The sequence below is a fragment of the Heloderma suspectum genome, chromosome 1, assembly GCF_057233095.1.
Source record: "Heloderma suspectum isolate Gila_16-S chromosome 1, 16-S_ref, whole genome shotgun sequence".
NCBI lineage: Eukaryota > Metazoa > Chordata > Lepidosauria > Squamata > Helodermatidae > Heloderma > Heloderma suspectum.
In genome coordinates this window covers 156,465,548-156,481,980 of record NC_139458.1, presented here as the reverse complement: position 1 = coordinate 156,481,980, position 16,433 = coordinate 156,465,548, and the positions used below count along the sequence as shown (strand labels likewise).

Genomic DNA, 16,433 nt, shown 5'->3' with positions numbered 1-16,433 from the left:
GAGAAAGGGATATGATCCCACCCCACATTGTACATAGCAATATGTACATGTACAGCTCCATGTGTGTCAAATAGGGGTAGGCAACTTGTGGCCCTCCTGACACTGGACTGCAACTCCCACCATTCCTCACCATTAGCTATGCTAACTAGGGCTGAGGACAGTTGCAGTCCAACAACATCTGGAAGGCCACATGTTGCCCACCACTGACACAGGAGAATAGGTGGAATAGGCAGACAGGTGGTATGAAAATCTCTGCAGTACAAGAATCCTGAGAGAGATAAGTTCTCTGTTCCTGTAGGCCAGGGCTGGACAACTTGTGGCCTTCCAGATGTTTGCCCTACAACTCCCATCAATCCTAGCCAGTATAGCCAATGGTGAGGTCTGATGGCAGTTGTAGGCCAAAACACCCAGAGGTCCATATAAATTGCCCACCCCTGCCATAGGCCTTTCTCTGCTGCTTCTGAAATAACTGCAGCTTCATAATCACTTGTTGTTGTTGTTGAGTCGTTCAGTCGTGTCCGACTCTTTGTGACCCCATGGACAAATAGCACGCCAGGCCTTCCTGTCCTGCGCTCTCTCCCGGAGTGTGCTCAAGTCCATATTCATTGCATCGGTGATGCTATCTAGCCATCTCATCCTCTGCCGTCCCCTTCTCCTTTTGCCTTCGATCTTCCCCAGCATCAGGGTCTTTTCCAGGGAGTTCATAATCACTAGTCTACAACAAAAGGCAACAAGAGGACCACCTACCTGCACTGTCATTTTGGGTGGTCTCAGAACTGGAAGCCTGTGAAAAGAACATAAAAATGCTATCAAAGTTATTACTAATATATATCCCAGAGCCACTGAGGTTAACGTTTATTGGATTGTTAATAAACAATCTTACTTCAGCAAGTCCCTCTGTGGAAATAACGTAAAAGAACCTTACTTCAAGTTATTGTGCAGTGCAATCCTAAGCATGTTTACTGCACTGGAAGTAACTCCCAATGAATTCAGTGGGATTTAGTCTCTCCTACGTATGCATGGGATTACAGCCATAAATTAACCTGTCAATATAATTTATCAGTAGTCAGACAACAGCATGCAAGACAGCCCCACACATTTTTTCTTGGAAGGAAGTCCTACTGAGTTCAGTGCCACTTTCCTCCTATATAATCATGCACAGGATTGCAGCCTTAATGGTGATACACGTCTTTTTTAGACCACACATATCTTTACACGTTATTGGGTATGCCTCAAATAAGCAAGAGGCCGCAGCTTACTGCTTGACCAGCTGCTCTGCATGCAGACAACCCCAAATTCAATCCCCAGATTCTCCAGGTAGTGCTTGGAAAGAATCCTGCCTGAAACCAGTGGAGGGTGGTGGCTCTGATGTCAGTGGGCCAGTGAATCAGAACCAGTCAGAACTCTGAAGGAGCTATCTAAGGTGCGAAGAACTCCTTTAGTGTTCTGATTGTTTCTGACTGAAACCCAGAGTGGATTCACCACCCTACTGACACTGGAGCCATGAGCCTCCGCTGCCTGAAACCCTGGAGAGCCACTGCCAGTCAGTGTCAGCAGTACTGGGCTAGATGAACTAATGGTCTGGTTCGGTATAAGGCAGCTTCCTATGTTCCTTCCTACGTACCACAGTTGTATTTGGTATGCATGGCGATTTCCACAATGCAAACAAGCCCACACACAAAGGATGTTTTGTGTGTGTGTGTGGGGGGGTATTTTTTATTTGGTTGTTGAGTTTATATTCTGAACTTTCGTTACTCCATGGCACAACTTGTTTCTTTCAGGTCAAATTTTTAAAAAATCTTGGATTTTCTAAGGTAACCTCCGTTCAGCTTGAATCCATGATTGGTGCATAGGCTGAAAAACTGTGTTTGCATCTTCTTTTCTTTCTGCTCACTTACCAGCAATTTCATCATGTTCCCCATCTTGAATCTCTTCCTCCGTGTCCCCTCCTAGATGTCACTTCTTTTCTCGTCCATTTTCCATGGGTTCAGGCTGAGTAATAAGGAACTGCCTTGACCGTCTCACCTCCCTTAGAATCTTCTCGTCTAGTTACTACGGAGACCCCTGCTGGAACCTAAGCACCATTGTCACGCCTCTTCCCTGATCACAACCTTCTCAGCATTTAAAGCAGGCTAGGGAAGTCTGGCCTTCTAGATGCTGTTGGGACTGCAACTCCCATAATCCTAGCCAGCATAGCCAATGGTGAGGGGAGTCCCAGTCCAGCAACATCTGCAGGGCCATATGTTTCCATTCGTGATTTAAAGGCTGGCAGGCATGAGGGATACGGCCTTCACAGTAGCAATTCGGATTGGGGCTTTGCGTCTGCTTTTCTTCAAAATAAAAATGGCCTGTTTAAGCACACATTTTTAAAAGCATCAATAACTAAAATGTAGTTTGGCCCTGAGTAAGTTGTGCACCTCCTTTTCAGCATTAGCATTTTTCACCCTTCAGTGTAGTAATAGCCATATTGGCCCCAAAGAATAATGTGTATTTTAATCCCACCCTTCCTCCAAGGAACTCAGAGTGGCGCACATGGTCTTCCTTTTATTCTAACAGGAACTGTTAAGTAGCTTAGGCTGAGAGAGAAAGAGAGAGACGAGGATGGACCCAACGTAAACCCTGCTGGATCAGACCAAAGGCCTATATAGTCCAGCGTCCTGTTTCCCAACCAGATGCCCCTGGGAAGCCCACAAGCAGGACACAAGCACAACAGCACCCTCCTGTTCATATTCCCCAACCACTGGTGTTCAAAGGCTGGATGCTTCTATCCTGGAAGAAGTATATAGTCATCATGACCAATAGCCTTGTCTAATCCCCTTTTAAAGCAATCCAAGGTGGTGGTGAATTCTTGTGCTAGCGAATTCCACAGTTTAACTATGCGCTGTGTGAAGAAGTACTTCCTTTTGTCTCTCCTGAATCTCCCACCACTCAAATTCACTGGATGACCTCGAGTTCTAGTATGATGACAGAGGGAAAAAAACTTCTCACCATCCACTTTCTCCATATATGCATAACTGTATACACCGCTGTCATGTCCCTCCTTATTTGACTTTTTTCTAAGCTAAAACGTTCCAAATGTCATGATATTTTCTTATAGGGGAGTTGCTCCAGCCTCTTGACATTTTGGTTGCCCCTTTCCATAGTTTTCCTGCTCTACAATATCCTTTTTTGAGGTGCAGTGATCAGAACTATATTCAGTATTCCAAGCGTGGTCACACCATAGATCACCTTGTAGCCCTCCAGAGGTTTTGGCCTACAACTCCCATCAGCCCTAGCCAGCACTGCCAATGGTGAGGGATGAGGGGAGCTGTAGGCCAAAACAAGTTGCCCACCCCTGCTATAGATTAGCTAGGAGTTATGGCTCAGTGGTAGAGCCCCTGCTTAGCATGCAGAAAGCCCCAGGTTCAATTCCTGGCATCTCCAGATAGGACTAGGACGGAATCTTGCCTGAAACCCTGGAGAGCCACTGCCAGTCAGTGTCTGCAATACCAGGCTAGATGGACCACTGGTCTAACTCCATATAAGGCAGCTTCCTATGTTTCTATTTGTATAAAGGCATTATGATATGGACAGTTTTCATTTTATTCCTTTCCTAATGATCTTCAATATCTGGATCATTATGATCCCCAGCACACTGGGTCAACATTTTCATTGAGCTATCCACCACAACCCCAAGATCCCTCTCCTAGTCAGTCATCACCAGCTCAGAACCAATCAGTGTCTATATGAAGCTAGGACGTTTTGCCCCAACATGCATCATTTTACACTTACTTACACTGAACCACATTCACCATTTTGTGGCCTATTCACTATCCAAATTATGCAGGGTGGTGAAAAACAAAAAGGAATTGCAAAGCACCCCAAAAGAAGAGATCCTTTTGTGCTACTTCCTTTCCACAAACCCATACTTTCAAAAAGCTCTGGTGGGAAGCTGCTAACTGCACTGCCTTGCCTGAATGAGGGTGATCAACTACAGCAAAAGACAGCTCTTTATATGGTTGTGTAGTAATTCCATGTCACTCACAAATGTGAGAAAAGCTGCTCCTGCTAAAATTCCCTCTTCTTCTGCACAATTATTAATGGCACAAGATCCCTGTCTTCTCTTTAGTGACTTGCCCAAGGCCACCCAGTGACAGAGGGGCAGTTTATCTATTTGTCAGATCTTATATTTCTGTAAGAGGCTGGCCCTCAACAAATTCGTATCACAGAGATTTATGTCTGAGTAAACATGTTTATGATTGGGATGCCTGGCTAAAATTTAATGCATACTTTCTTGGAAGATGTTCAACAGAAATTCATGAGATTTCCCCAACAGAAATGGGGGAACTGGGCTGCTAACAGTTTAAACCTAAACATGCTGATTTGGAAATAAGCCCTGTTGAGTTCAGTGGGACTTACTCCCAGGTAAGTGTGTGTAGCAGCTGCTATCCTATACACACTTACCTGGGAGTAACCCCAGTGAACTCAATGGCGCTTACTTACAAGTAAACAAATTTAGGATTGCACTGTAATGGTTCAATCGTATACAAGTTTAGGCAGGAAAAAGTCCTGCCTGGGGCATGCTGGGAGTTGTAGGGCTTTTTTCTGTCTAAACATGCATAGAATTGTGTCCTAAGTCTCCCATCCCAAACTGTGCAGAGTTCAAAGGACATTAAAAAATACCGCATCATGAACGTCTTTTCACAGCCAGCAACAGGATGGTGAAAAGATGGTCTTTTTGTTTTATTTTTTTCTACCAATGCCTGATTATCGATTTAAGTGGTCAGGGTCTTATAGTGCAACCCTACATATGCCTACTCAGAAGTAAGTCCCACTGAGTTCAATGGGGCTTGCTTATTTATTAGATAAGTGTGTATAGAACTGCAGCCTTAATCCGTATTAGTAATTTCACGAAGAAAATAAGAGGTGATAATTCTTGAAGAATGCTTAAATCAACACAAAGTTATAACCTTTGTGTTTGCGTAGGGGTCTGCGTAAAAAATACCACCCTAATGGCAGAAAGCGAGGAGAATCTAAAGAGCCTCTTGTTGAGGGTGAAAGTGGAGAAGCTGGTTTGAAACTCAACATTAAAAAAACGAAGATCATGGCATCTGGCCCCATCACTTCCTGGCATATAGAAGGGGAAGAAATGGAAGCAGTGACAGATTTTACTTTCTTGAGCTCCAAGATCACCGCTGACGGTGACTCTAGCCATGAAATTAAAAGATGCTTGCTCCTTGGGAGGAAAGCTATGGCAAACCTAGACAGCATAGTAAGAAGCAGAGACATCACCTTCCCGACAAAGGTCTGTCTAATCAAAGCTGTGGTTTTCCCAGTAGTAATGTATGGCTGTGAGAGCTGGACTATAAGGAAGGCTGAGTGCCGAAGAATTGATGCTTTCGAACTGTGGTGCTGGAGATAGGGATGTCAGAGAATTTCGCCACGAATCTCGGGGAGGCCGAATGCCAGCGCATTTGGCCCCCCGAAATTGGTGGCAAAACGGTCTGCCCCCCCCACCCCCCCTGGGACGGGACTTACCTTGGGCGAATCCTCCTGGCGGCAGCGGCTACGGCGGCCGGTCTTCCGACCAGCTGCTGCCACCGTTTCCAGTTAAAAAAAAAAAAAAGTGATAGGCTACGTAAAGATTTACGTAGCCTATCACGGCTAGATTTTTAAAAAATACCGTGATAGGCTACGTAAATGTTTACGTAGCCTATCATGGCTGAGTAAAAAACAAAAACAAAAACACCACGTGTTTTTGCGTTCCTTATTTTGGCACATGTAGTCTACGTAAACATTTATGTAGACTACCGCAAAAATAAGGGGAATGCAAATAGTGTAGACACTACCCATGGGCGCCGCCATTTGCATACGCGCAGTTTGTTGGTTTGGTTTTTTTACTCAGCCGTGATAGGCTACATAAAGATTTATGTAGCCTATCACGGCTGACTGCAGGGACGCAAACGGCGGCGGCTACGGCCGCTGCCATTTGCAGCCCAGCCGGCCAGGATTCAGGGGTGGAGGGATAGAGCACCTCCCCCCCAGGCCAGAATTTTGGGGGGAGGGACAGAGCGCCTCCCCCCCGGCCAGAATTTCGGGGGGAGGGATGGAGCGCCTCCCCCCAACCACAAATCAAATTTCATTCAAGGTAAGTGACTTTCATACATCCCTACCTGGAGAAGAGTCTTACGAGTCCCCTGGACTGCATGGAGGTAAAATCAGTCAGTCCTAAAGGAAATCAACCCTGACTGCTCAGTGGAAGGCCAGATACTGAAGCTGAAGCTCAAATATTTTGGCGAAGAGAAATGCGAAGAGAAGAGACAACTCCCTGGAAAAGACCCTGATGCTGGGAAAGATTGAAGGCAAAAGGAGAAGGGGACGGCAGAGAGGATGAGATGGCTAGATAGCATCACCAATGCAATGAATATGGACTTGAGCACGCTCCGGGAGAGAGCGCAGGACAGGAAGGCCTGGCGTGCTGTGGTCCATTTGGTCACGAAGAGCCGGACACGACTGAACGACTGAACAACAACAACTGCGTAAAAAACGCCCAGAAGAAATGAGCATATAACTTAATGCCCCGCCACCGGGACCATCACCAACTACACCCACCCCGCCAAGGGGTAGAGAGCTCTTGTACTAAGTAACTGCGTTACTGACGGAAATCCACAGGGGCGGCATGGGGCCGCGGCGATGGGGCGCGGAGAATGCTCGCCGGCTGAACTTCTGCCCGTCACGCGGCTTTTAAAGGCGAACAGGACTCCGTCCGGGAATAGGAGCAAACGCGGATTGCTGGGCCAGGCCGGCGCTGCCCGGGGAGGGCAGCAGGTGGCGCTGGACGCATGACACGGAGGGCGGCGATGGGCTACGCCTTGCCCTGGCGGCGGCGGAGGAGTTCTCGCTGGCTGTTTATCTCCTCCGAGAGCTTGCGAGGAATCGAAAGCGAAAGTTCCCTCGCCCTCCCCAGCCGCAACGCCATCGCCATCGCCATGGCCGGCCGCCCTTCCGCGCTGCTCGTGCAGGTCTCCGCTGCGGATCTGCCCTTGGGCAGGCTGCAGAAGAAGCTGGCGGTCTACTTCCAGTCCCAGAAGAAATCCGGGGGCGACGAGTGCGACGTGCAGCTGCTGGATGGTGAACGGGGCGTCTATGCGGTGTGCTTCCGGTCGGAGGAAGGTAACAGACGGCTGAGGAGGCCTCGCGCGGGCGGTGGACGTGGCTCCGAGAGGGCTGCGCCCACGCCATGGAGCCCCTCGCGGCAGTCCCTGGACGAGGCGCTCGTTCTGGCTGCGACAAAGCGCTGCACCGCTTTCCAGAGATCCCCCTCTCCCCAAGCGCTTTTGATTCTAGCATGGCCAACTTTCCCTTTCTTTCCTCCCGCCCCACCCTGCCCTGCCAGGTAGGGCTCCTGGTGATCCTTGAACAGATTCACGACAGGCAGAAATCTCGCCGGGGAAGCGCCTCCTATCGCTCAGATCGCCCAACCCCGGGAAATCTTCACCTGTTGGATTTCTGCCTGCCGCCAGGCTGTTAAAGGCCTGGGGTTCCTGCCAGGGAAAAAGTTGACAAGCACATTTGGGCCATGGCTCAGGCCTCCCCTTGGGAATTCCCTGCGGTGAAATTGGTGTTTGTTTGTTTTTAAGTTGACTCTTGAGTATATGCAGAGTGCTTTCCTTTCACCACTGGCTAATCACAGCCAAACATTTCAGAGGGGGTAGGGGAGAGGTTTTTCAAGCTGGAGGCTGTGGCCTCTTGGTAGGGTTGGGCCTCCACAGCTCTCGTTTTAGGAATTGAGCACTATCACTACCATTCATACAGGTTTGTTCCAAAAGTTCCATATCCTATCTGCCAGGTCTCAACATGCCCATTGGCTTCCAAATTCTCCCCTAGCAAAAGAAACTGTTAATTAATCAAGTCCCTGAAATGTGTGTTGTTTTTAAATACATTATGTTTTTTGCCCAAGGTTTTTGGTATAGAAGACATTCTCGAAACCACAAAAACACCAGCCAAAATAGAAAGTATTTGGCCAATTTTAAAGTGTACCTGGCCCACACATGACCAAGGTTGTTGCTCTTCTGAAGCAGCACCAGGCGGGTTCAGGGGCAGAACCTGCATTACACTGTACTTTATTTAAAGCAGGGGTGGAGAACATGTGGCCCTCCAGATATTGATGAACGTCAACTCCCATCTGCCCCAGCCAGCAGATTATAGGCGCAATCCTATGCATGTTTAGACAGAAAAAAGTCCTCCAGCTCCCAGCATTCCCCAGCCAGCATGGTGCCCTCCAGATGTTTTGGAGTACAATTCCTATGGTCTCTGACCATTGACCATGCTGACTGGGATGGGAGTTGTAGTCCAAAACATCTGGGGAAGGCTAGGTTACCATATGTAGGCTTCTGGTTGCTTTTACACAGTCCAGCCCTGTAAATAAGCCAACAAAAGTTACTAGCCTGCAAAAAATCTATACCAGCCTGCTAAGAGGCTAGTAGCCTGTGTTTCCGTGCTGTCTGTGGAGGACGGGGAGCCCCTCTTAGGCTAATATTTTTAAATGCCTTCTACCAAGTGGACTGGCAGAGGGGATGGAGCAACCTGTCACTTCTCTGCCAGCCTGCTGCATAGTCTTGAAGGCAGAGACTTTCCTTCCTCCACTTTGAAAACTGAAATCATGCCAGTGGATTCTAGGCAAGTTATTAAATACAAGGCTGCAGTAGCAGGACTTCAGATGTCTGACATGTGTTTGAACCTATATGTGCGTGTGTCAAGATGTTGTTGTAAACCTGGATTATGCGGGACCCCGCCCCCTGGTATTTCGGTGACTTCAGGATGATGGTGTGTTAGGCATGCAGTGCGATGCCTGCATGAACACCAGTTAAACAAATGTACCATATATTCCACTAATGTTTGTTTCTTATTCAAACTGGTTTAGTGAAGAACCGAGTGAAGGCACATAAATACCATTCCATAGAGACTGCCAACATAACTCTGGAAGTAAGAATCCTGCCAGATTCTGAAGTTACGATGACAAATTCTGCAGAACAAACATTGACAAATAAATTGATAAGCCCATCTGCAAACTCACCTTGGGCTTCGAGTACTCAACAACTGCAAAACGATTTTGAAAAGAAGCTCAGTGCAAAATATGCAGGTGATCGTGAAAGCATTGCTGGAAAGGTAAGACTCCAGCATTGCCCAGACTGAAAGTTGAGAACTCCTGGCCTAAGCCCCTTCCTTCCTGTATTGGTTAATATGAAAATCCTGGAATTTAAATGTTGTGGATAACAGGATTTTTGAATTAATTTTATGCAGTGATCACAAAGTATTCATTTTTTCCCTTAGCAGCTATTTATTTATTTATTTTTAAAAGAAAGCTGGGATTTTCATAACTCGTGCATTTTGTAACCAGCATTCTGTGTGTAGTCACATCTCTGCCCATTTATTTGATAACAGTAATAAACTGGAGGAATACCTACTTTTCCTTGAGTGCTGAAAATGCTTTGTGTGTCCTCTGTTCTTAATCTGTGCAACAGTTATTAGGAACATAAGAAGCTGCCTTATACTGTATACTGAGACAGGCTATGTAGGCCAGTATTGCCTACACCAGAGGTGGACAGAAAGTAGACCTCCATATGTTTTGGACTTCAACTCCCATAAGCTCCTGCCAGCATGGCCAGTGGTCAGGAATGCTGGAAGTTGAAGTCCAAAATATCTGGAGATCTACGTTCTGCCCACCCCTGGTCTACACTGCCCGGCAGTGGCTCTCCAGGTTTCCATGCCCTGCTTGTGGGTTCCTGGTTGATAGCAGGTTGGCCACTGTGTGAACATGATGGACCTTTAGTCTGATCCAGCATGGCTCTTCTTACGTTCCGGCAGATGTTTTCCCAGCTCTACTTGTAGATGCCAGGATTGAATCTGGGATCTTTTGTATGCAAAGGAACTGCTCTGCCACTGAACTGTGGACCTTCACTTGTAAAGGAGGCCAGTATAATTAGTCCCAAATGACATATTGGTGTGTGTGGATGCATGCCAAAGGCTAAAAGAGAATGGTTTGCCGAAGACAGCTCTTCTTATGTTCCGGCTATTCAAGTTGGCTATTCAGCAGCTGGCACACGTGCTTAACCACATCATTGCACTGGCTTCAGTTGTTTGATCTCTTCTTTTTTCCCCACCAGATATTTCTCACTGTATCTGCCACTTTGAATACTCACCTGTTTACAGAGGAGGAGAGGAAACATGTGATTGCTCTGTGCCCCACTTTAAGAATAGACAGCATCTCAAGCCGGTTTGGCATTGAAAAGGTGACAGGAAATTATGGTGATATTGAAGAGTTACACTGTCGTTTTGAGAAACTCCTTGGATCCTCCCATCACCGCTGCGGTGAATTTTCAGACCCCAAAAGACAGAATAGTTTGGAAGAAATGGATGTAGGAGACCAGAAAGATGGAAACAAGACTGATTTAGAAGATGTTTGGAATGATTTGGAAGTTCCTTCAGGTATCTTTGAATACTATAGCCAGGCCTACAAGGAAGAAGTTGAAGAACTGGAACAGAAGTTTAATGTCAAGCTAACTAGTAACGAACGTGAAAATGGATTGACTGCTGTACACTTTGCTTCTGTTGGGAGTCTTAACTTGATCGAGAAAGCTCAGCAGACTTTTGCCACAGCTTTTCAGAAAGTAGCAGCAGATGTGAAACAGGAAAAGATTCCTTTCACCAACCACCTCTGGCTTGATAAAGCAAAGGAAATGCTAAGCACCAAATATAAAAGTATCCTTGTTAAAACGGACATAAACGTATTAATTCTCCGTGGCCCTGCAAGGGAGATCTCAGCTGCTAAAGAAGAAATAGAGGCAAGGTACTTGGTTAAGATACCGGAACTCCCTCATTTTGCGAAAAGTGGCATTGAAGTTGATATTGATACATTTGAAATGCTGGAACCCACATTGGCTAAAGACATTGAAACTATAAACCGAAAGTATAGTACTGTAATGGAGAAAAAAAGATGTCTCAAGAGCCAGAAGGCACGCATCGTTTTTATGCCGAAGAAGCATGAAAATTCAGATCGGTCTTCACAAGCTTATGACAGCTTCATGTGTCTTTATCGGAAGATTTTACAACAGCCTTATTCTACAGTAATCCATTTGAAACTTTCAGGGGTTCAGAAAAGAAAACTGGATATGTTCTTTCCACAACTGCAAAGTGAAAATTCCAGGGTATCACTGGTAAGAGAGGGAGATACGCTGTTTATAGATGGTCTTCCAGAGCATGTGTGTTCTGCTGGAAAGCACATCATGACATTTCTGAATACTGATGTAAATCTATCTGATGTGAATCTACCACCTAGTTTCAGCCTTGGAGCCACTTCAGGTGCATACTCTGAACAAAACAGTGACCGCAAAATACACCCAGTTCCTTCCAGGGAGCAGTCAGATTCACAGGCAGCGGGAGCCAAACAAGAGGAGGAGTGCTCCATCTGCATGGATTTAATCCACCAAAAAGAAGTGCTGCCCAAATGCAAGCATGCATTTTGTAAGGAGTGCATTAAGAAGGCAATGAAATACAAGCCCACCTGCCCTGTGTGTAACATGTTCTATGGAAAGATTGAAGGAAATCAGCCACCTGGGACAATGCAGATCCATAAACTACGATGGTCACTTCCTGGTTATGAGGAATATGGTACTATTGAAATTAGGTATAGCATACCTGATGGCACCCAAACTGTAAGTTTGAGTAGGAATGTGTTGTTATAGCGTCACCATTAGTGATCCCCGCATGTTATTGATTCCTTTTTAAAATGTGTTTACCAAAGAAAAGTTGTAATAGCAGTTTAGTTGGGAATATAAACCAGGAGATATATATTTCTTCATCAAGCTTTAAATTTTACAAAAAGAATACAGAAATTATAATCTAGTGCACAGTGATCCACTCTTAAGTCTCCCTGAAATCAGTAGAGCTTAGGTCACAGCTAGACCAGGAGAATCTGTGATCAGACAATCCATGATTATCCCAGTTCTTAAAGTGGCAAATGCAGCCTGGGTGGGTGGGGTTTTAACCCTCCCCTCCCCTCCCCTCCCCATGCTGTTTTCCCAATCCAAATAGCTCCCTCTGAAGCTATTTGCCTTGTAGGACAAAAGATAGGAGTGAGTACCTGTACATTTTGCCCCATGAAGCAAATAGCAGAGGTGGGGGATTAATTTGGATCCAGAAAATTGCATGGATAGAGGGTTAAAAAGCCCTGATCTAAAGGGGGGGGGGATGAAGTGGCATTTGCCCCTTTTTAAAAACTGTGGGAGATCTGTGATGGAATCTCCATCTAATTTGGCCCTTAAAGTGCACCTAAATCTCTGCCTGCTTGTGGCTGGACTCTCCAGTTAGGCCATCGGCCTGGTCCTCTCATCTCTTGCCCAGTGAGATGGTGTGCTGTAGCAACACCTACTGAAGCAACATGGGTATTGCAGCAAAAGTGGAGAGGAGAGTAAAACCTCTTGAGAACTTGAGTGTTCACATCTAGACTGGAGAAGAAGAACATTTTAAAAATGGCATCCTTTGTCCACAAACCTAGGCAGCCCATCACAATTGTGTAATAATGTTGCGGTCAAATGGCTATGATAGAGGCTTTATAAACGTATGAATAGTGTTGATGGATCTCTCATTCTCTCTCTCTCTCTCATATAGTATTAGAACTAAGGGTCATACCCTTTGAAAATGATTGGCAGTAGGTTTGGGACAAGCAAGTGCTTAATTCAACACAGTTAAATTGTCAAATTTATTACCAGATGATGTGTGGTGACGACTGCTATCTTACATGGCTGTAAAAAGGGAGGAGGATATACATCTTATCATTGGCTATTAACATGATCACTAAATAGGAACTTCCATGTTCAGAGGCAGTATACATCTGAATACCAAGCGCTGAAGGTAAACAGAGGAAGGCTACCACTGTAAAGCTCTGATTGGGAGCCTTCCCAGGACAGCCATATGGCTGTACTCTGTTGGAAGTAGGATGCTGGATTAGATGAACCTTTGAGATTGAAGTCTGGTGTGACTTACAGCAGAGCTGCTTTATACAAAGAGAAAACGTGGTAACACAGCATTTAGTACTTGAGGCAATGAATGCAGCCTAGAGCCAGTTTAAAAAGAAGTTCAAATCATCTTACTTTATTAGTGCTTTTACACACGTCCTCAGAGAAGCACACAGCATTGTGCTTGTTGGAGAGGCAAGAGAGGAAAAAGGAAGAGGACAACAAGGGGATGAGCTAGACAAGCCTCTGTTGGCCATGCAACTCGTTCTCTATTGCCCCCTAGTATCTCGAAGTAAGCAGAGTTGTTCCTAATATCCAAAGAGGTGAGCAAAGGAAGCTCTAATTCCGGTCATTTGGTGAGGACCTTGCTAGCACATAGTGTACTTTAATATCTTCACTTTTCGCAATCAGGCAAGCCATCCAAATCCAGGAAGAAGATTCCTGGGAACATATCGGACTGCATATCTACCAGACAACAAAGAAGGAAAAGAAATTATGAGGCTGCTTCAACGTGCTTTTGATCAAAAATTGATTTTCACAGTGGGACAGTCACGTACAACTGGTATATCTGATGTTGTTACCTGGAATGACATACATCACAAAACTAGAACTGATGGAGGGCCTGACAGGTGAGTTGTGGGGGGAGGTGTTGGGGGCGGGGGCGGGTTACGTTTTGTTATTGCTGGTTCTGCGTAGTCCTATTCTTGTTTTTAGTTTGTTGTATTTTATTTTGTGGACTGACTTAAGTCAATAAGTGCTTTTAGAAACCATTTCAGAAGAAGGGTTAGTGTTCTGAACAAATCATAGCAATGAGACATCTCAGTGAAAATGTCTTGTACTTTTCTCCATCTTTGCTATGCATATTAATTTTGCCATTATCCAAAAAATTGGTTGGATATCTGTAATAATAAAAGAAGATGACTGTCTGTCACAGTACCAAAACTGTGAAATTCAGACACCTGAAACTTGGCATGCATACTAAGAGGACTGTGGGGTTCCTTTTTAATGCATTGATTGATTGATTGATTGATTGATTGATTGATTGATTAAAATGTGTCTCTGTGTTTGAAGCCTGCTGTACCATCTTCAGTCAGTAGGTGGCAGATAACCACTGCATAGATTTGCATTTGACACGGTTTGAAGCTAGGAGAGAGTAGTTGGAGGAACGGTTGTAGGCCTGCTGTCTCCTCCCATGCTGTGGGGCAGCCACCCCCTCAGCAGAGTGGAGTGGACAGACTCCTCCCTCTAATAAATATCTACTCTGTGGCTAGTCACATTCCCCATCCATAATAATAATTTAATTGATAAATAACATAATTTCTTTAGTGCTTTTCTTAGTGTTTTGCATTACCACAATAATCCTGCTCTGTGGTGTTATGCCCATACTTAACATAATGGGCAGTCAGAGAGCTGGGGCTGAGGGAACAGCAGCTTGCTTATAGTTACCCAGCACGTTCAGGGCAGAGGTAAAATTTCAACCAGGAACATCTTGGCTCCTAGCTCTTGTACTCAGCCACTATGTTACAGCTTTTGGGGGGTTGCAAAATGGTGTATCAGACTCTTACTTGGCATAGAAAATTGACATGGAAGGTCATTTTGCCCAAATCCTTCATGACCACCATTATAGAATGTGTTTGTGGTGTGACTGATGCTTAAAGAATTCCTGTAGTGTGTGCTATGTCAATTAGGGACCATTTCTGGCAGTGTGAAATAACCCAGAGCCATATATTTGTCACATATTATCAGTTCAGATATTATGCCTGAATAAAAAATTGTTCCTTATGTAGGGGATATGAGGATGCAGGAGCTGGGCCTGACCTCAGCTTCCCCACTAATGCTGGGCTCACCCCATACACTCATTAGAATTCCCTATTCAGGCATAATGCTTAAACGAAGGGCTCCAGTAGATAAATAATTCACTAGACTGGAGGAGTACTTTGTTCAGGCTGTAAGCCATAACATGTGAAGACATATTGCCATGGTTAAAGTGTGCTGTGAAAACATCTCTGTGATTAAACTGACACAACTGAGACTTTTATTAGCAACTATTATACTAGAAATTTGTAATGAACCAGAGAGGTGCAGTTTGTTGGCCTGTTAACAGTTGGATGCAACTGACAAATTTACATGTCATTTGCGTGCCCTTTGTGACTTGTGGTTCCAATCGATGTAGTGAGGCCTATTTCACTAGTTGTTTGGGTTTAAGCTGGTATATGCTGAATGGACACCTCAAGAAATGATGAAGTGGGCTTATTGACTGACTGAGACCTAAAAATGATTAAGGGCACAATCCTATGCATGTTTAGACAGAAAAAAGGCCTACAACTCCCAGCATGCCAGAGCCAGCCATGCTGACTGGGGCATGCTGGGAATTGTAGGCTTCTTTTTCTGTCTAAACATGCATAGGATTGCGCCCTAAGAGTACAATACTTCTTTGTCTACTTAGAAGTCACATTGATTTCAGTGGGGCTTCCTCCCAGGTAGGTGGGTATAACATACTTACTAGGGAACAAGTCCCATTGAACCCAGTGGAACTTAATTCTGAGAAAACATGCGAAGGACTGCACTGGAATCTTGTGCTACATAGGAACATACTAATCATTTCTAAATCCTTAGCACATGTTGAACCTATGTCTTTAAAGTCGTATCTTCAACGAGGGCTAGAAGCCCATGTTCACATGCATTTTTTTTAAAGGACCAAAAAGTTATGGTAAATTTTATAAGTACAAAATTGTGAAAATCATAAAAGTCAAATCCTCGCATATTTTCCTAGACCTGTTTCTTTGGCGAGAATGTTGGGATAGATGCTAACGTGGTGTCAGCCTCCTTTCTCACAAATGCTTCTGCTTCAAATAGATTTGAAGCACGCAGAGTAGATTTGAGTACACAGTATTTGAACTGAAGATGCTATGCAACAGTATCATTTCACTCCTAATTCCTTGTTTTAAACAAGTCTCTCTTTCTCCTAGTTTTGGCTACCCTGATCCTTACTATCTGAAACGTGTTCGAGAAGAACTGAAGGCAAAAGGAATTGTATAAGTGTTTTGCCCAGAATCTGCACCTGTCGAGATAGGCCATTTAATTCAACATATTGATGAAGGTGGTGAAAAAGTTTAACGCTTGCTTTTAAATAATTGCTGTTTACCCAGTGCAAAATTCTGAATTGCGGTATGTTTCTTGACTAACAATTATGTTTTGGGCTGTGAAATTATACTGAAATCTTCATATGTAATGCTAACTAAAGCTGTGGGCCTACGCACATTATGTAGAACCAAGCCCCATTGATTTCAGCTGACCTTCACTTTTAGGTTCTGTTGAAATTAGTGGGTCTTGGTTATAAATAGGTTCATATGTGAATATATGTCAGGCTATATTCTCTCTCTCATTCATTATTACTTGGCAAAATAATGAGACGGAATAAATCTTAATGATCAGAAA

At 44.8% G+C, this 16,433-nt stretch overlaps 2 protein-coding genes and 1 non-coding gene across 10 annotated transcripts in view; 2 read left to right on the top strand and 1 right to left on the bottom strand.

Moving 5' to 3' along the window:
* The window catches only part of PARP9 (poly(ADP-ribose) polymerase family member 9), a 25,145-nt gene extending 18,036 nt beyond the window's left edge, over positions 1-7,109 (bottom strand). For 2 of the 7 annotated variants that reach the window (XM_084807849.1, XM_084807854.1), the window contains exons 1-2: positions 6,640-7,109; positions 748-784 (exon numbers count right to left, since the gene is read on the bottom strand). In XM_084807849.1, the coding sequence (XP_084663975.1) occupies positions 748-784; positions 6,640-6,660 (58 nt within the window). In that variant the 5' untranslated portion in view covers positions 6,661-7,109. Of the gene's footprint in view, positions 1-747; positions 785-1,898; positions 3,373-6,152; positions 6,319-6,639 lie in introns of those variants that run through there. The other 5 variants (XM_084807862.1, XM_084807837.1, XM_084807844.1 and 2 more) reach the window with 5 other exon arrangements.
* Positions 3,352-3,423, top strand: TRNAA-AGC (transfer RNA alanine (anticodon AGC)). Its single transcript has one exon. It is a non-coding gene; the product is annotated as a tRNA-Ala (tRNA).
* On the top strand, positions 6,936-16,433 carry DTX3L (deltex E3 ubiquitin ligase 3L). Of its 2 annotated transcripts, XM_084807884.1 has the most exons (5): positions 6,936-7,152; positions 8,903-9,147; positions 10,146-11,693; positions 13,407-13,624; positions 15,965-16,433. In XM_084807884.1, the coding sequence occupies exons 1-5, from the start codon at positions 6,969-6,971 to the stop codon at positions 16,032-16,034; spliced, it is 2,265 nt and encodes a 754-aa protein (XP_084664010.1). In that variant the 5' UTR covers positions 6,936-6,968; the 3' UTR covers positions 16,035-16,433. The 2 variants fall into 2 exon arrangements, with proteins under 2 accessions (XP_084664010.1, XP_084664017.1); XM_084807891.1 differs by lacking the exon at positions 8,903-9,147.

Bases quoted from the DNA above. Each gene is read 5' to 3' on its own strand.
- DTX3L (XM_084807884.1), top strand. From the start codon at position 6,969: ATGGCCGGCCGCCCTTCCGCGCTGCTCGTGCAGGTCTCCGCTGCGGAT. The intron at 7,153-8,902 runs GTAACAGACGGC...AAACTGGTTTAG, and splicing joins GTGCTTCCGGTCGGAGGAAG to TGAAGAACCGAGTGAAGGCA. The intron at 11,694-13,406 runs GTAAGTTTGAGT...TTTCGCAATCAG, and splicing joins TACCTGATGGCACCCAAACT to GCAAGCCATCCAAATCCAGG.